Here is a 20,600-nt window from a genome sequence, read left to right as displayed (position 1 = left end):
TTTCTCAACCGAGAGGGCAGGTGAAAGCCAGAAATATTTTTTAAAGATACAGCTCGCTGTTGCTTAATTTGCAACAGAGCCTGGAGGCAGCCCTGTGAAAAAAATTGGTTTCTGGTAAAGTATCAATGCTTTCGAAACTTTGAAAAATTGTAAAAAAATTGTAAGCAGAGCCTTTTGGGCCGCAGAAAAATTGGCAGTTCAGCGTGATGACATGATGTTTCAGGAGGAGGAGTAGGAGGAGGATGACTAATATCCGAGAGTGATTGACAAAGCTAATTCCCCTGTTTTTCCGGTGATAGAGAATGCTTATTTCTCTGGTTGCAGCGAAAAGAATCTTTAGGTACCGCTGCTTTCCGCCGGTGGAGAAGAGAAGTCTGGGGAAATCCAGGCTTTGTTCATCTTTATGAGTGTAAGCATGTCGGCACTGGCAGTTGACAGGCAGGTACGCTTATCCGTGATGATTCCCCCAGCTACACTAAACACCCTCTCTGACAAGACGTTAGCGGCAGGGCAAGCCAGCACCACTAGGGCGTACAGTACAAGTTTGTGCCACGTGTCCAGCTTTGACACCCAATAGTTGTATGGAGCAGAGGCATCACGGAGGACGGTGGTACGATCGGCTACGTACTCCCTCACCATCTTTTTACAGTGCTCCCTCCGACTCAGCCTTGACTGGGGAGTGGTGACAGTCTTGCTGGGGAGCCATAAAGCTGGCAAAGGCCTTGGAGAGTGTTCCCCTGCCTGCGCTATACATGCTGCCTGATCTTCGCGCCTCCAATGCTACTTTGCCCTCTGAACTGCGCCTTCTGCCGCTAGCGCTGTCAGATGGCAAGTTTAACATCACTTTTTCCACCAGGGCCCTGTGGTATTGCATCACTCTCGTACTCCTTTCCTCTTCGGGAATGAGAGTGGAAAGTTTCTCCTTATACTGCGGGTCGAGAAGGGTGTCCACCCAGTAATCTGTGTTGGCCAGAATGCGTCTAACGTGAGGGTCACGAGAAAGGCAGCCTAACATGAAGTCAGCCATGTGTGCCAGGGTCCCAGTACGCAAGATATGGCTGTCCTCACTAGGAAGATGACTTTCAGGATCCCCCTCCTCCACAGCCCATACACGCTGAACAGATGAGAGGCAAGCAGCATGGGTACCCTCTGCAGTGTGCCCAGCTCTCTTCCCCCTCCTCCTCCAAAACGCACTGAGATATAGACATGAAGGTGATCTGGCTATCCAGCGACATACTCTCATCCCCCATCTCCTGTTCCAACTGCAAAGCGTCGGCCTTTATGCTTTGGAGTGAATTTCTCAGCAGGCAAAGCATCGGGATGGTAACGCTAATGATAGCAGCATCGCCGCTCACCATCTGGGTAGACTCCTCAAAGTTTTCAAGGACCTGGCAGATAACTGCCTTCCAGGTCCACTCCTCGGTAAAGAATTGGGGAGGCTGACTACCACTACGCCGCCCATGTTGGAGTTGGTATTCCACTATTGCTCTACGCTGCTCATAGAGCCTGGCCAACATGTGCAGCGTAGAATTCCACCATGTGGGCACGTCGCAAAGCAGTCAGTGCTCTGGCAGATGAAACCGATGTTGCAGGTTCCGCAGGGAGGCAGCGTCCGTGGTGGACTTGCGGAAATGCCGAGCTGGTCAGACAAGTGAGGGTAGTTTTTCAGAAACCGCTGAACCACCAGATTGAAAACGTGGGCCATGCATGGCACGTGTGTGAGACTACCGAGCTGCAGAGCTGCCACCAGGTTACGGCCGTTGTCAAAGACGACCATGCCCGTTTGGAGGCTCAGCGGTGAAAGCCAGAGGTCGGTCTGCTCTGTCAGACCCTGCAACAGTTCGGGGGCCGTATGCCTCTTGTCACCTAAGCTGAGTAGTTTCAGCACAGCCTGCTGGCGCTTGCCCACCGCTGTGCTGCTGTGCCGCGCCATACCAATTGCTGACGACGTGCTGCTCACACTTCTTAATTGAGAGGTAGAGGTTGCGTAGAAGGAGGAGGAGGGTTTAGAGGAGGTGGCATAAACCGCCGCAGATACCAGCATCGAGGTAGGACCTGCTATTCTGGGTGTGGGTAGGACGTGTGCGGTCCCAGGCTCTGACTCGGTCCCAGCCTCCACCAAATTCACCCAATGTGCCGTTAGGGAGATATAGTGGCCCTGCCCGACAGTACTTGTCCACGTGTCCGTGCTGGTGTAGGGCTGGGACGGCACACCGTGAAAAATAGTGGTGACTGGGGACCGAGTAGCGCGGGACCGCCGCTGCCATCATGTTTTTGAAAGCCTCCATTTCCACAAGCCTGTACGGCAGCGTCTCCAGGCTGATTAATTTGGCAATGTGCACGTTTAAAGCTTGTGCGTGCGGGTGGGTGGTGGCGTATTTGCGCTTTCACTTCAACGCTTGTGTTAGGCTTCTGAAGGCTGCGCTGAGAGACATTGCTGGATGGGGTGGAGGACAGTGGAGGTGAGTGATCCTCACCCACAAAAAGCTCCTGAGACAGTTGCCAGAAGTCCCCAGCCTCATCAACCGGACTCCGGGAACTTTCCAAAGGTTGGGCCTCGGTCACGACAAACTCCTCAGGTGAGAGAAAAACCGTTTTTTCCCACTCATGGCAGGGACCCGAGAACAGTTCCTGGGAGTCTACCTGCTTATCAGAATATGTCATTTTCATGGAGTGAGGAGGCTGGGAGGAAGGAGGAGCAGCAGCCAGATGATTCAGAGTTGCAGTCCCTAAGCTGGGAGTAGTGGACTGCATAGAAGACTGGGTGGTCGATAAATTACTGGATGCATTTTCTGCCATCCACGACAGGACCTGCTCACACTGCTCTGTTTGTAATAAAGGTCTACCACACGGACCCATAAATTGTGATATGAAGCTGGGGACCCCAGAAACTTGCCTCTCTCCTAATCCCGCAGCAGCTGGCTGTGATTCACCTGGACCAGGATCTCGGCCTGTGCCCACACCCTCACCTGGACGTCCGCGTCCACGTTCTCGACCCTTACCCCTACTCCTCATCATGGCGGATTATGAATAGAGCAGGGGCCAAATAAATTACCCCACTGTACAGCGCTGACAACTGTGGCTTAATTCACCGCATACAGAGACTTGTAGATAGCGGAGGCTCTATGCTGGGACTTGTGTCTTGCGCTGATACCTAGTGGTAATTTACTTCTCGCAGAGACTTGTAGATAATAGAGGCTGTGTGGAGTGGGAGAAGACTCTAAAGCCAGTGGATAGTGCTGGTAACTGCGGCAATCTCAACCCCACCAACAGAAAGGGTATTGTGAGATGCTCTGCACAGCGGCTGAGCTGAAATACTTTGCAGTGGCCCCGGTAATATCACAGTACTATTTAGCGGTGAGACCGCTGTCTAATTCACTGCAGACACAGAACGGTATAAATAAGTTTGTTCACAGGAGGCTATGAATTATTTGCGTGCACTTTCACGGTGAGAGCGGTATTTTACTGCACACTCCAGCCAGAAAAAAATATTACGAAAGGCTGCAAACAGGCCCAGCTGGGTAATACAAAAATTGTAGCTCTACAACTCCCAGCAGGCACCAAGTAAAATGCATACGGTGTGATGTAGCCCTAAGAAGGAGCTTTTGGTTTTTTGCACAGAGGATACAGACTGTATAGTTTATATCACTTTCCCTCTAGAAGTGGCTGTGCCCAACGCTCTGCGTCTAATTCACTGCAGACACAGAACGGTATAACTAAGTTTGTTCGCAGCAGGCTAGAAATTATTTGCGTGCACTTTCACGGTGACAGCGGTATTGTTTGTACGGCACTGCAGCCAGAAAAAATATTACGAAAGGCTGCAAACAGGCCTAGCTGCGTAATACAAAAATGGAAGCACTACTACTCCCAGCAGCCACCAAGTAAAATGCACACGGTGAGATGTGGCCCTAAGAAGGAGCTTTTGGCTTTTTGCACAGAGGATAGGGACTGTGTAGTGTATATCACTTTCCCTCTATAAGTGGCTGGACCCAACACTCTGCGTCTAATTCACTGCAGACACAGAACGGTATAACTAAGTTTGTTCGCAGCAGGCTAGAAATTATTTGCATGCACTTTCGTGATGAGAGCGGTATTGTTTGTACGGCCCTGCAGCCAGAAAAAAATATTACGAAAGGCTGCAAACAGGCCTAGCTGCGTAATACAAAAATGGAAGCACTACTACTCCCAGCAGCCACCAAGTAAAATGCACACGGTGAGATGTAGCCCTAAGAAGGACCGTTGGGGTTCTTGAAGACAGGATCCTACTCTAACACTATCCCTATATAACCAGCAGCCCTTTCCCTAAACTCTGTATAATACACTGCAGACTGAGAACGCTATAGCTGTAATGGCCTGCACAGCCCGAGATGGAAAAAAAAAATTGTGCACTACAGCTCCCAGAAGCCACAACAGTAATGCACACGGTCAGATGTGGTCCTAAGCTGGACGGTTGGGGTTCTTGAAGACAGGATCCTACACTAACACTTTCCCAATAGCAGCAGCAGCACTTTCCCTATACTCTCCCAGTGTGTGTCTGAGGCGAGCCGCGGGCGGGACCGCTTTAAGTACTCGGCGGTCACTTGATCTCGCCAGCCACTCTCTGCAGGGGGGTGGGATAGGGCTGGCACATCACAGGAGGAAGTGGTAATGCCTTCCCTGCATGTCTATTGGCCAGAAAATGGCGCTAAACATGCAGGGAAGGAAATGGAATTGACTCGAGTACCGCATGGTGCTCGTCTCGAGTAACGAGCATCTTGAGTACCCTAATGCTCAAACGAGTGTTTCCAATGCTTCTACTTTGCAATGCTGGAGTTGAAGGTTTAAATCTGACTAAGGGCAACCTCTTATGTTATCAGACACGCACATGTAAATGTCAGTGAGGCCGATACTTTCTCCCATGTGGGCTAAAGTTTCCAAAGGTATAGAAACTCTTTAAAGAGTATCTGAACTTGCAGTGCTTGTGCTCTAATGGTCATTTTCAGCTCCACCTGGCAGCTGAAGACAGGTCCCATAGAGACCTTATATAGCAGTGCTCTATGGGGCCATCTTCAGCTGACAGAACATGCGTGCTGTAATGTTTGCAATTCTATGCTAATTACACTGCACGTACAAACATTTTAGACATTTTGTAACATATACTGCCCTGAGAAGCTATATCATTATCCTTGCTTGTCCATTACTAAATTCCCCATACAGGAAGATGGGTACCTACATCTGGACATATTTAACACATACCAAACATGTGTTAAATTTATTAGTAGCAGTGAAATTCTTAAAATTTTGTAAATTTATGCAAATTATATACATTTAGACATTTTGTAATATTTACCTGCCCTGTTCGGGAGTTGAACATCGAGAAAAGATCATTGATATATGACAGGAGGGTCAAAAATTTCTGGTCTTCATAGTCAAATCGCTCGCCAAACACAATGGAGCAAATGACATTGGAAACAGCAAGTCGTAACATATATTTTGGGTTAATTGGAATGTCTGTTATCAAAATATAAAGAAGTATGCATCATTATTTTAACTATACAATAAAATTCAAACACTCAGAAAATTCAGACCATAGTAAAAAGTACGACACATTATATATATATATATATATATATATATATATATATATATATATATATATATATAAATGGTGGGAGTGTCTATGAGAGTGTTCTGCTACCTGTTGCACCTACTTAGCAATTAGGGAGGGCTTTTATCCCTGTTTTGGCCGTGGACCTGTGCTGATTATTCTCAGTCTTCATCAGACAGTTGTTGTCAGAATCAGGACTGGATCTCGGTCTCCTGTTTTTTCCTGCTCACCTCAAGCCAAGTATTGTGCTTTTGGTGTTAGTTGTATTCTTACTTAGTTGTTTACGTCTGTCCCAGATAGGGACAGTGAGTGACCGAGGATCATGAGTCAGGTGCATTCTTATCAGGACGGGTCATCCGCTATAGGCAGGCATGGTCTATCATTCTGAGTCTTATAGGGAAAGTTTACCTCTTCCTCTGTCATTCCACACATTACCTGTGATAATTTATGTTCTTTGTTTCACTGTGTAAACATAGCCCAGGAACTGTTGGGGGAACTGGTTTTCGGTACATCTTTGTCAGATGTGACAATATAGTTGTTGTGTATGGCGAGCTCACTAAAGTTTGTGATATACTGCATATCAGATTAATGCTACTTAATTCCTATGCATTTATTTAAGTGGATCAGCCATTCATCTGTTGTGTATAGGGACAGCCTGACAATCTCCCAATTGCAGTCATTCTGTAAAAGAAGGATTCCCAGGCTGATCAGATATGTTCATCAGGGAGTCTGGATATATGTAGGTCAATGGCTATCTATCATTGCCAGCCTGAGAATATAAAAAAATATTTTTGACAGCCCACCCACCTTTATCTTTCATAAATCTTTCAGCGAGACATCGGGCTTCTTCTTGGATTCTTTCTTCATTGCTCTTCTTTCCCATTCCAAAATTCCTCAAAGTAGTCAGAGAAAATCGACGAAGGATTTTCCATCTTTCTCCATTGCTTGAAAAGACCCCTATAAGTTCAAGTATGCGGGTTCAGGAGTAAAATAATTAATACTTCTCTACCAAAAACAGGTTGCCTTTGGTATAACAGGTCAACCACATTCAATTAAATGTACAGAAATACCAGACACAACTCAAGGAAAGTTGCAGTGCTGTCTCTGTAAGAAAGCAGCCATGTCTTTATAATCTTGGACAAATCTTTTCCCTTTAAATAGCTTCTAACTGTCTATATATTTACAACTTTGTTGTCCATAGTAAGCACTGTAATATTAGGTAGCACTAGAGATGAGCGAGCACCAAAATGCTCGGGTGCTCGTTGCTAGAGTCGAACTTTCCACGATGCTTGAGAGTTCGTTTCGAGTAACGAACTCCATTAAAGTCAATGGACGACTCGAGTATTTTTGTATATGACCCATGCTCCTCTAAAGTTTTCATTGGTGAAAATCTGGAAAACCCAAGAAAGTGATGGAAACGACACAGAAACGGATAGGGCAGGTGAGGGGCAACATGCATGGCTGCATCTCAGGTTTCCAGGTCCCACTATTAAGCCACAATAGCGGCTTAATAGTGGGACCTGGCTTTACTTCGGATAAACCCTCATTAGCAAGGCACACCTTAGCTAAGCACCACACTACCTCCAACCAAGCACAATCACTGCCTGTGGGTCACACCGCTGCCTCTTCTCCTGGGTTACATGCTGCCCGCCCCCCCGCACGACCCAGTGTCCACAGCGCACACCAAAGTGTCCCTGCGCAGCCTACAGCTGCCCTCATGCCACACGCTGCCCTCATAGCCACACCACCCTCATGTCTATTTATAAGTACGTCTGCCGTGAGGAGGAACCGCAGGCACACACTGCAGAGGGTTGGCACGGCCAGGCAGCAACCCTCTTTAAAAGGGGCGGGGCGATAGCTCACAATGCTGTGCAGAAGCAATGAGAAATCCAATCCTGTGCCACCTCCGTCAGGAGCTGCACACGTGGGCATAGCAATGGGGAACCCATGTGCCACACAGTATTCATTCTGTCAAGGTGTCTCATAGCTCAATCCACACTGCAAGGGGAAAGCAGTCTGCACTCTGCCCCCTACCCAAGTCAGTCAGTGCCTTTGTGCCAGACAGATCAAACACCGCAATGGGAACTAAGTGGGCACCAACAGCATAGGGGGGTCCTAGGCAACCCAAGACATGAACAATTAATAAATCTGAGCGGCCAAACATGGCAGACTTGCACCGCGCCCACGACATAGGCCTCGGCCCACAGCTTCAGCAATCCTAGGCAGGATGCGGACTTTCACTGCACCCAGGACATAGGCCTCTGCACAAACCCTCAGCAATCGCGGGCCTACAGCGGACTCCAATGCTAGCGTAGCTGTGCACGTCTCATCAGCGCTGTATTGCTCCTGTAGTTTGTCCCAATGCAGTGCCCCGGATAGTAGAGCTAACGTCAGATTACATACAGGTGGGCTTCGGCCCACACTGCATGCCCCAGTCAGACTGGGGTTCTTTATAAGTAGACACAGGCAGGTACAACTCCGTGTGCACCTACAGCATGGGTGGCTCCCTGGAACCCACCGGCGGTACATAAATATATCCCATTGCATTGCCCAACACAGCTGAGGTAGTAATGTCATGCTTAATGCAGGTGGGCTTCGGCCCACACTGCATGCCCCAGTCAGACTGGATTCGGCTTTTTTGGGCCATGTACGTGGAACACCGCGATGGGAACACTTAGTGCACTGATAGTATACACCGACCCCTGTAATACTCCTGTAGCTAAGGTATACGCACACCCCACTAACAGTTATGTTGCAGAAGTCTAGGGAGAACCTATTAACACTTCTGTAGTAATTAAGAACAACAATAAAGAAAAGCGGCGCTCCAGTGGTATAGGATAGAAGGTGTATATATATACTTGGTATTAGGGATGTGGACTCACCCCGACTAAACCGGTCCTGATAGGTACCGGTTAGTCGTCTTGTCCACGAAAACTTTTTCTTAATGTGTAGTGTTCGTTGGTAGATCAACGGTCACAACATGACATCCCAGAGGGAGAGCAGCTTAGAGGGGCTCCAAAAACAGGAATGTTGTGGAGAGAAAAGCAATGTAATCACACAAAGAGAAAAAATACTCAGCGCTCCGTTAATTTAAATATAAAAGATATATTGACGCTCTTACTTGTTTGGGGGTGCCGGTATCAGTAGGGACAGGCCCCAGTAACATTTCAGTTTCAGCAGTGCAGACAGACCCCAGTAACATTTCAGTAGTATCAGTAAGGACAGGCCCCAGTAACATTTCAGTTCCAGCAGTGCAGACAGACCCCAGTAACATTTCATTTGCAGCAGTATTGACAGACCCCAGTAACTTTTCAGTTGTAGTAACAGTATAGACAGACCCCAGTAACCTTTCCGTAGCAGCAGTATAGGCAGAGCAGCACATTAACATTTCCGTTGCAGCAGTATAGGGAGAGCCCAGTATTTGTAACATTTCAGTCGTAGCAGTATAGTCAGACCCCAGTAACATTTACGTTAAAGCAGTATAGGGAGAGCCCACTATTAGTAACATTTCATTAGTAGCAGTATACACAGGCCCCAGTAACATAAACGTTGAAGCAGTATAGGCAGAGCACAGTATTTGTAACATTTCAGTAGTAGCAGTATAGACAGGCCCCAGTAACATTTACGTAGAAGCAGTATGGGCAAAGCAGTAGATTAACATTTCCCTTGCAGCAGTATAGGATGAGCACAGTATTTGTAACATTTCAGTAGTAGCAGTACAGACAGGCCCCAGTAACATTAGCGTTGAAACAGTATAGGCAGAGCACAGTATTTGTAATATTTCAGTAGTAGCAGTATAGACAGGCCCCAGTAACATTAACGTTGAAGCAGTATGGGCAAAGCAGCAGATTAACATTTCCCTTGCAGCAGTATAGGGAGAGCACAGTATTTGTAACATTTCAGTAGTAGCAGTATAGACAGGCCCGAGTAACATTAACGTTGAAGCAGTATAGGCAGAGCACAGTATTTGTAACATTACAGTAGTAGCAGTATAGACAGGCCCCAGTAACATTTACGTAGAAGCAGTATGGGCAAAGCAGCAGATTAACATTTCCCTTGCAGCAGTATAGGAAGATCACAGTATTTGTAACATTTCAGTACTTGCAGTATAGACAGACCCCAGTAACATTTACGTAGAAGCAGTATAGGGAGAGACCAGTATTAGTTACATTTCAGTAGTTCTTGGGTTGTTTCTGTGACTTTCAGATGTATTTTTTGTTTCAAATTTTCTGTACTTTTGCAAGATGTCTGCCTGCTGTGTCCAACTGAGATGGATGACAAGTGATAAAAAAACCTTACAAGCCCCACGCACTTTTCAGTTGGACATAAGCAGGTCAGATTTTTAGCCCCTGGAGGTAAGCAAGAAATTTTTCATCCAGTATCAGCAAGCAGAGCGTTCACTCTTTACCAATATCTGCTGTACATTTATGGTGGATGCCAGATGTCAGCACATAGAGTGACCTTAGGACCTGACTTTGACAGCCCGCATCCAGGCACAGGAGTTGACTTTGACAACCAACACCCGGCCATAATGGCCAGGACTGAAGAGAACTCCAACCTTGTCAGTTTAAACACTTTTATGTCTACTTAATGTTGCCTGTTTCTTCGCGCTTCTTCAAAACAGCTCGAACAGCACATCTTGAAACCCCAATCTGCTTTGAAATCTTTGCCTGGGAGAGACCTTGCTAAAGCAGTATAACTACCTTGTGTGTTGTTTCTGTGCTCAGTCTTGGCATGGTGTATGACCTATGACATGAAATTGTCTTCCACAACCTCACTTTTGTTATGGAGTTTGGCTGTTCCTCACCCAGTTTTAAGCCTCCTACACAGCTGTTTCTGTTTCAATTAATGACTGTGTTTTAACCTACATATGAAATTGATGATCATATTGTTAGGGGTCAATCATATTTTTAATAACCTAACATAAGAAAGATAAGGAAACAGTGTAATAAATGTGACATTAGTTATTTGGTTGTATAATGTTATGTATTATGGAAATGAAAAATATGTAAAACATTCCGGAAGTTGCTAATAGAATTTGGATATAGAATCATATGTCAAAAGGTATATTTGGATGATGATTTTAAAATACTAAATGTATTATTTTATTCAGCTATCTTGAATACAAGTCTAAACTTTTGACCAGAATGTACTGAATACTAAGTAGGTGGCTAAACCAGTTTTATGTGCAAACTAGAACCAATGCCCCCTCTTTTGATGTGCAAATTGCTGAACTTAACATGATGGACTTTTAAGATTACATTCTGGTCTGGGAAGAGGTGTAATTAAGTGGGTACTCAGACAGTATGGAGTCAATCTTTATGATCCTATGTAACTGTTTGATGTCCACTTCACACTTTGTTTAGAAGGCTTTTGATTTACAGCCATATTGTAATCTGTTGGAATGAGGACTTGGTCAGCAAAGTAGTTTGAAACTTAGTATCAGGTAACATTTGGAAACGCCTTCTTTTCATCTTGCATAAAAACTAGCAATGTTCAACAATAAAGTAGAATTCATTCTGATTTCACTAGACTGTGTGTGTAGTGGCTTCTTATGGTTCTCCTCTATGAGTACTCATTATAATTCTCCTTTGAATTTGGACTCAGGCAACATCCGCACTGGTCTCCATTGACAGACCCCCAACAATATCATGTGTTTGGTATAATTGTTTAATCATACATCTGACTACAAAGCTATAATATCCCTGTCTTTGTGCAAGTGCACCTAGAAGAATTGATGCTCTTTTGAAGGCAAACAGCGGTTACACTAAATATTGATTTGATTTATATTTCTCATTTGTTCATTCACTTTGCATTTTGCTAATTGACAAACACAAACTATTAAGGCTGGTTTCACATCTGCATCGAAATCTCAGGCCAGAAGTTTCATCACAGATATGGCTTTAAATGTCAGAAGAAAAAGCTGGGCGGACAGTGGATGGACCCCATAACAGTCAATGGGGCACCATCTCCAGAGACGGAGGCATTCAGCCGCAGGGATTTCACTTTCCTATTCCTCACACGGAGCAGGAAATTAGAATTGCCAATGCAGATGTGAAACCACCGTAACACTTCTATTTTTGAAAACAGTCTTCCTTTAGAGCATTTTTTTCCACACCTGCCTAAAACGTTTGCACAGTACTGTAGCATGTTAAATGGTAACATTAAAAAACACTATGTCGCCTAAAAAATTGGAAACTTATGACTTTTTGAAAGTGGGGATGGAAAGAAAAAAAGAAAAAAAAAGGGCCTTCAGCAGGAAGTGATTCAAAGTAGTGTGGACTTGGAAACATACTATCAAAAAAGGGGACATGCATATAAGGACTACCCACTTGACGTATCCACTGTGCATCAGAATCTAAGACTCTAAAAAGAGCCTATATCGGGAAACAGTGATGAGAATAAAGAAACAAAAGGCTGTGATAGAGTCAGCAGGGCCACAGCTGCAAAGCTATACAGCTAGCCCTACCTGACATGGGGACAGGACTGGTCCTTATTATTAATGCCCCTCTTTCACCCACACACCGTTCAATTATTATAGATTGCACCAGAAACTTCCAAAGTGCATGCATCATTCGAGAATAATTCCCATTGAAATTGTATTAAAATATCAATTTATTGTAATTTTATTCATTTACTTAATTTACTTACCAAAATTCTTATTGAAAAACTCTCCCACTCCTGTGTCTCCCCTATCACTAAATGCATCACTGCGATCCACCAGCGCTTCCTTCACAGCATCGTACCCAGTCAGTACTATCGTCCGAAGGTTTGCTATGTAGATGGTATAGACGGGTCCATATGTCTCACTTAGCTAAAGAAACAGAGAGAACAGGATAAATGGCATGTGTAGCCCTACAGGTAGTCTCACCGACAGGTTTCTTTTTTTAAGCCTTAGTTTTTGTAGCATTTTATCTTTCAGGCATAGCAGTATACATCAACAACAAGCTGGAAAGAGATAGGACTTGCTAGACTCATAGCAGACAAGTCCAAGCCAGTGTCACTAAGGTGTAAAACTTCTTGTCTTATTAACCTGCTATTGTTACCTTCGAGCTGGTGGTAATGGATTACAACTAGAGATGAGTGAGCACGCTCATTTAAGGCTGATGCTCGATCGAGCATCGGTTTTGTCGAGTAACTGATTACTCAACCGAGCACCATGCGGGGAGGAGCGGGGGGCAGAGGGGGGGGGAGCAGGGGGGAGAGAGAGATCTTTCTCACTCCCCCCTGCTCCCCTCCACCCCCCCCCACATGTTGCTTGACAAGACCGATGCCCGATTGAGCATCAGCCTTGAACGAGCGTGCTCGTTCATCTCTAATTACAACCCCAGGTCTTGAGCGGATAAAGTGAAACATTTGTGAATATACCAAATGTCTAGCTTCTCTACCACACCAGAATCTCTGGCACCTTGCCATACCACATAATGGATAATATTTGACCAAACAAGGACCATTTCTGGGAAGAAGGACTCAAACCTCTTCATGTCTGAATGAATGAGGGTCATCAGCTCAACCATGCACAAAAAACATAAATCATTACCCTCCCTGTATGTATGAGCAGGATTACAGGGCCCATTCACCACTTCAGGGAGAACCTGTTGCCATCTAAGGCCTCGAAGACTTCTCCACAAAACAATTATGTCTCTGAATCTTAGGGTTTGGTCACCAGGGCTACAATCATATTTCTGTGTCACTCAAAATATATGAGTGACCCAACATCTACATAATGGTCCAGACTGCATCTGTAAGAAAGTGAGGGTGGGACATGGAACTTAAGATCTTGTAGTCAATAAATTCGAACACATTTAACAGACAAAATATGAGAAATGCCATGTGCATAACCTTGGCTTGCCAAAAGCCCACTCAAACTGCCTCCATTACAGTCCCAATCCTAAAAGAATATATACTGTACTCCTCAGGTCAAGTGATAGAGTGCAACAAATAACAATGGAATAACATGTGGAACTGATACTTTTGGAAGCGATGTTATCCTTGTGCACCAGAGAATTTGCACCAAATACTCTCAATGCCTTATTTGTAACTACGAGGTGCACTGGAAAGACTGGGCCTGATATAGTAGCATAGTATCTAGGGCTCAAAAAAGATATGTCTCCATTCAGTTCAGCTAATTATCCTGCAATGTTGATCCAGTGGAAGGCAAAAAACCCTGTGTGGTAGAAGCCAATTTTCCACACTTTAGGGAAAAAAATGCCTTTCCCATTCCAGTCTGGCAATCAGAATAAAACTCTGGATCAAGAACCTTTCTGAAGTACTCAGTAACTATAAGCCGCCCAAGCCCCCAACTTATCCAGATTCATTTGCAACTATATACTGTCCTCTTGTGTTAATTACTTTGCATAGTTTTGTATCATGTTCAAATATTGATATTTTACTGTAAAATCGTACAAGATAATAATTAAATCTATTAAAAAGAATAAGGCGTAATACTGACCCCTGTGATATCCCATTGGTAACAGTGACCCAATCAGAGTGTGTAGCCATAATAACTAGGGATGAGTGAGCACCAGAATGCTCAGGTGCTTGTTGCTAGAGTCGTGCTTTTCGTAATGCTCGAGAGCTCGTTTCGAGTAACGAACCCCATTGAAGTCAATGGGCGACTCGAGCATTTTTCAAGCTGACCCATGCTCCGTATAGGGGAGGTTCTAAATCAGCTGAAAACATCAGAAAGTGATGGAAACACCACAGAAACGGATAAGGAACAGCATGGGCAGTATGCATGGATGCATCTGAGGCTCCCAGGTTGCACATTAAGCCAAATTGGGGGCAAGAGCTTGGTGGTCACCCCCTAACAATTTACTTGGGCCAGACCATAATCAGATGGCACACGCTCTGGCACACCTTAGCTAAGCACCACACTAGTTGCAACAAAGGACCATCACTGCCTGCGGGTGACACCACTGCCTCTTCTCCTGTGTTGCAGGCTGGCATTGCTGTTCAATCCCCCGCATGAGCCTGTGTCCACAGCGTACTCAAATTTTTCCCAGTTCAGCTGTCCTAATGCTTGATAGCCACACCACCCTCATATCCATTTATAAGTGCGTATTGGATGAGGAGGAAGCGGAGACACACACTGCAGAGGGTTGAAATTGTGGGCGATATCCCACTATGCTGATAAGAATTGATGATAAATTAACATATATTTAGAAGTCCAATCCCATACCACCTCCATCACAATATTGTCTGGAGCCACAAACGTGGCCCAAAAGGGGACTCAGATGCCAGTACTTCTACCCATCTCCACAATGCAGCAGCACATACTAACACCAAAGATTGGTTTGAAGCAGGAGGCGTTGCAAAAGTAACCACCACAGGTATACAGTGACCCTGTGAAAGTCTAATTAAATCAGTTATGCTTCCTGTGAATGCTCCAATCCAGTATCTCGGATAACTGTGGTAAAACGTGAGCTAATACATGCCGACCAGCGCTGACCCCCAGGAATGCATGCGTTTATAAGACCGAAACCAAACCGGCTGTTTACTACTCAGGGTACTATATGTCCGCTTAAATCCAAAAATAGACAGTGTACAATGATTTCTGTCTTGCTATACAGTGCTGATCAGAATTCCAAAGCCCATGCCACCTCTGTCACAAAATTGTCAGGAGCCACAACCGTGGCCATAAAGCGGACTCCGATGCTAGTCCTTCTAACCATCTGCACAATTCAAGAACGCATTCTAAAATCAAAGATTTGTTTTAAGCAGGAGATATCGCAAAAGTTGCCTCCACAGGTCTACAGTGAAACTGTCAATGTTGCATGAAATCAGTTACGCTTCCTTTGATCGCTACGAGGACAGCGGGACACATGAAGAAATTTTAGTGGCCAAAGCAGGACAATTCATTCTATCTCGGTGTCAGATAGCTAGACACTGCGCTGGGATACATTTGTGGACTCTGTGGGTGTATGATGCTGGAACCAGCACGTTTGCTGAACTGTAGTGGTGAACGTCTTCAAAATTGGGGGCGAGAACCTGGAGGCGTCCCTCAGAAAAGAATTGTTTTTAAAGAGGCTGGAGGCAGCCCTGGTAAAAAAGAAAAAAGGTTTTTAAACAGCCTATGGGGCCTTCTGAAGAATTGTCTGTTCAGCATGCTGACATGAAGATTTAAGAGGAGGAGGAGGAGGAGGAGGATCAGAGAAGGATAGACCAAGCTACTTCTATCAACGGGACACACACTTGGGCCTATTATGCAGATGCAATCAGCAAAAAAAATAAAAGAATGAAAAATGAGAGGAGTTCTGTTAGTTCCTATATAGTTTGTGTACACCAGTAGCAGTATACTGTATAGAACCGGTAACCGTATGCAATATATAGCTGGGATGCTTGTGAATGCTTTGTGCGCACTACTGGTCCCAGGCAGCCAAAATGATGATGCACAAAAGTGGAGTTGTAGTCCTATGAAGGAGTGTTGGGTTCCAATTATTCCATTCCCATGCCACCTCCGTCACAATATTGTCTGGAGCCAAAAGGGGACTCAGATGCCAGTGCCTCTACACAACTCCACAATTCAACAACCCAACCAACAACAAAACATTTTTTTACCCAGAGTGCAGGTGAACCACTGAAACATTTCTTTACCAAGACTATAGGTGAACCCTTGAAAGATTTGTGTACCAAGAGTATAGGCGAACCCCTGAAACGTTTGTTGAACAAGAGTATAGGCGAACCCTTGAAACATTTGTGTACCAAGAGTATAGGCAAACCCCTTAAAAATTTGTGTTCCAAGAGTATAGACGAACCCCTGAAACATTTCTGTTCCAAGAGTATCAGCAAACCCCTGAAAAATTTGTTTACTAAGAATATAGGCAAACCCCAGAAAAATTTGTGTACCAAGAGTATAGGTGTACCCCTGAAAAATTTGTTTACCCACAGTGCAGGTGAAACCCAGAATTTTGTTTTTTTAAATACAGCTCATACTTGCTTAATTTGCTAACAGAGCCTGGAGGCAGCCCTCCAAAGAAATTAGTTTTTACAGAGCCTTTTGGCCCCCTGAAGAATTGGCTGTTCAGCATGCAGCGCAATTTCGTGCCATGTGTCCAGCTTTGACACCCAATAGTTATATGGAGCAGAGGGATTACGGAGGACATTGATACGGTTGGCTATGTACTCCCTCACCTTTTTACACTGTTCCCTCCTACCCGGCTTAGACTGGGGAGTGGTGACACAGTCTGGCTGGGGAGCCATAACACTGGCAAAGGCCTTGAAAAGTGTTCCCCTGCCTGCGCTGGACATGCTGCCTCTTCCCCGCGTCTCCCCTGCTAGTTGGCCCACTGAACTACGCCCTCTACCGCTAGCATTGTCAGATGGGAACTATAGTATCAGCTTTTCCACCAGGGCCTTGTGGTATTGCATCACTCTTGTACTCCTTTCCTCTTCGGGAATGAGAGTGGAAAGGTTCTCCTTATACCTTGGGTTGAGAAGGGTAAACACTCAGTAATCCATGTTGGCCAGAATGCGTCTAACGCGAGGGTCACGGGAAAGGTGACACTCAGCCTCTTCCTCCTTCTCTTCTTCAGCCCATACAGAACACCTGCACAGAGGTGAAGGAAGTAGCATGGGTACCCTCTGCAGTGTGGGCAGCAGTCTCTTCCCCATCCTCCTCCTCCAATACGCACTGAGAAACAGACATGAGGGTGGTCTGGCTATCAAGCAACGTGTTGTCATTCCCCATCTCATGTTCTATATGCAAAGCGTCGGCCTTAATGCTTAGCAGCGACCTTCTCAGCAGGCAAAGCAGCGGGATGGTTACACTGATAATGGCGGCATCACCGCTCACCATTTGTGTTGACTCCTCAAAGTTTCCTAACACCTGACAGATGTCAGACAGCCATGCCCACTCCTCTGTGAAGAACTGCGGAGGCTGACTTCTACTCCAACGACCATGAAGCAGCTGGTATTCGACAATGGCTCTATGCTGCTCGTAAACCCTGGCCAAAATGTGCAAAGTTGAATTCCAGTGCGTGTGCACAGAAAAATAGTGGCGACTGGGGACCGAGTACTGAGGGATGGCCGCCACCCTGAGGTTGTGGACATCCTCCGTTTCTACCAGCCTATATGGCAGCATCTCCAGGCTGAGTAGTTTTGTAATATGCACATTTAGCGATTGTGCATGCGGGTGGGTGGCAGCATATCTCCGCTTGCGTTTTAATGCTTGGGTTATCGGCAGCTGAACTTTGGGCTGGGACACATTGGTGGAGGCAGTGGAGGACCGTGGAGGGGAAGGTGTGGGTGAAGGCTGGGAAACACTCGTGCCTGCGTCCTGGGAGGGGGATTGCATCTCAGTGCCACAGGAGAAGAGGCGGTAGTGTGACCCGCAGGCGGTGAATGGCCTTCGTTCCCCCTTGTCGGGTGCTTAGCCATCATATGCCTGGTGGTGGTCAGGCTGATAGTCTGGGCTCTCCGGCTGATCTTGGTGTGGCACAGGTTGCACACCACTGTTTGTCGGTCATCTGCGCTCTCAATAAAAAGCCTCCAGAACTTCGAACACCTAGCCCTCTGCACGGAGACTTGCCGCGAGGCGGAGCTGTGGGGAACAGTAGGGGGATTAGTTGCTGTGGCCCTTCTTCTCTCTCTGGCCACCCCACTGCCTCTTCCAACCTGCCCTGCTGCTGCACTTGCCTCCCCCTCTGAAGCCCTGTCTTCAGTAGGTTTAGCAACCCAGGTGGGGTCAGTCACCTCATCATCCACCAGCTCTTCCTCTGACTCCTCAGTCTGCTCCTCCCTCAGACTTACTGCCCTAACAACAACCTCACTGACAGACAACTGTCTCTCATCATCATCATCATCCAAAAATAGCTCTTGAGACACTACTTGGAAGTCCCCACCCTCATCACCCTGAGTCTGTGAAAGGTCCAAATTTTGGGCATCGATCACGACAAACTCCTCAGGTGGCTGATGAACCATTTTTTTTGACTCAGGGCAGGGACCTGAGAACAGTTCCTAGGAATATGCCTGTTCAGAGTCTCTCATTTTCCTGGAGTGACCAGGCTGGGAGCAAGGAGGAGCAGCCTGAGGATTCAGAGGTTCAGTGCCTTGTCTAGCATGAGTGGACTGTGTGGAAGACTGCGGTTTGGATAAATTACTGGATGTGTTATCCACTATCCACGTCATCAACTGATTGCACTGTTGTGCTTTTAATAATGGTCTACCACGCGGACCTGCAAAATGTGAGATAAAGCTAGGGAGTGTAGATACGCGGCGCTCTACTAATCCATCAGCAGCAGGCACAGTTTCACCCCACCCAGGACCCCAGCCTCTTCCCACACCCTCATTCGGACACCCACGTCCACGTCCTCGACCTCGACCCTTACCCTTAGTCTTCATCATGTTGGATAATGCACTTGGACAAAATGCGAGTTATTTTGCGTACGATTATAGGTCAAAAAAGACACAATAAACAATGTATACTGTTGTTAGATAGCGCAGATTGGCAGCACCCACACATGTGTGTATATACCGTACGCTTGCAGCAGGCCCCCAAAAAATTTCAACAGCATATACTGTTGTTAGATAGCGTAGATTGTCAGCACCCATACTTGTGTATATACCGTACGCTTTCAGTAGGCAATAATAAAATTTAAAGTGTGTATACTGTTGTTAGATAGCGTAGATTAGCAGCACCCAGACACGTGTATATACCGTATGCTTAAAGCCCCCCAAAAAAGAAAAATGATAGTTTTGTTACTACCTATCTAGTCTCTATACACCACTAGCAGTATACTGCATAAAACCGGTAACAGTATGCAGTATACAGCCGGGATGCTTGAGAAAACTTTTTGCGTACTACTACTCCCAGCCACCCAAACTGCTGATGCACACAATGAGAGGAGTTGTAGTCCTAAAAAGGACTGTTGGGTTCTTGGAGCAAGGATCCCTGCCTAACCGCAACCTCTACCCTACACTATCGCTTTCCCTATAGCAGCAGCTCTATCCTTCAGCTCATGCAGCATGCATGTGAGGTGAGCCTCAGGTGACCAGAGTTTTAATACTCCGAGGTCACCTGATCAGCCCAGCCAGTCAGTGCTATAGAGGTGCACAGGGTTGGCACGGCACAGCAGGAAGTGGTAACGCTTTCCCTGCATGTTCATTGGATAAAAAATGGCACTAAACATGCGGGGAAGGGAAATGACATTTTTTTGGAGCACCGCGTGGTCCTCGGCTTGAGTAACAAGTACATCGAGCAGGCTAATGCTCGGACGAGCGTGCTCGCTCATCTCTGATAATAACCAATGTCTGTTCTCTATTGTCTTATGGCGGGTTCCACACCAAGAACAAATGGCTTCACACACAGGCCAAATATTAATCAAGTTTACCTAAATTGATAAAAGTAGATATACATGCAAGATATCAAAAGACATCCAAGATATAAAGAAAGATCTCATCAGGCTCGGTGTAAGATGGGGCTTTCCAAGTTATGAGAATATATTGAATACCTCTAAATATCTGTTCATGAAATAACCCTTTCCAATTGGATGTCTTCCATTATTATGATTTAGACATTACAGCTGCGATGTTGGAAGATGTCCAACAGGGTTTTCTAACTGTATTTGGTCTACTGCTCAACTGTTGGAGTCTATCCAAAGCATTACCTCCTGCAGTACTGGCTTTAACCAGCAGATGGTGCCAGTTGTCATCAGAAAAAAGAACATTCCCCAGAAAAAAAATTGGATTAGAAAGGGTTAAAAGTATAGAGTCAAAAATACTCCTTCCATACATAGTTACATACCCACTTACACACATTTTTCCCCAGTTCAAGCATTTTCATTTTATATACCAACCTTTGATGTGGCACAGCATCAAACGCTTACTAAAAGTCCAATCTGGAACTTACCTCCTCATAGAAGCTGATCAGATTGGTTTTACAGGAGTGACCCCTCATAAAGCCAGGCTGATGTGGAGTTATTCCGGGATAGCATCTCTTAGAAACCAATCAAACATTTTACCAACAACAGAAGTTCAACTAACCAGCCTATAAGTTTTTGGGTTCTCTTTTAAC

At 45.6% G+C, this 20,600-nt stretch overlaps 1 protein-coding gene across 1 annotated transcript in view; it reads right to left on the bottom strand.

Moving 5' to 3' along the window:
* The window catches only part of LOC136633452 (cytochrome P450 2G1-like), a 61,280-nt gene that overhangs the window by 25,185 nt on the left and 15,495 nt on the right, over positions 1 to 20,600 (bottom strand). The window contains exons 2-4 of the mRNA XM_066609205.1: positions 12,239 to 12,401; positions 6,395 to 6,544; positions 5,330 to 5,490 (exon numbers count right to left, since the gene is read on the bottom strand). Coding sequence (XP_066465302.1) covers positions 5,330 to 5,490; positions 6,395 to 6,544; positions 12,239 to 12,401 — 474 coding nt within the window. The remainder of the gene's footprint in view (positions 1 to 5,329; positions 5,491 to 6,394; positions 6,545 to 12,238; positions 12,402 to 20,600) is intronic.

This window comes from Eleutherodactylus coqui, chromosome 6 (assembly GCF_035609145.1).
Source record: "Eleutherodactylus coqui strain aEleCoq1 chromosome 6, aEleCoq1.hap1, whole genome shotgun sequence".
NCBI lineage: Eukaryota > Metazoa > Chordata > Amphibia > Anura > Eleutherodactylidae > Eleutherodactylus > Eleutherodactylus coqui.
The sequence above is the reverse complement of the archived record's forward strand: the minus strand, read 5'-3'. Positions and strand labels throughout refer to the sequence as shown.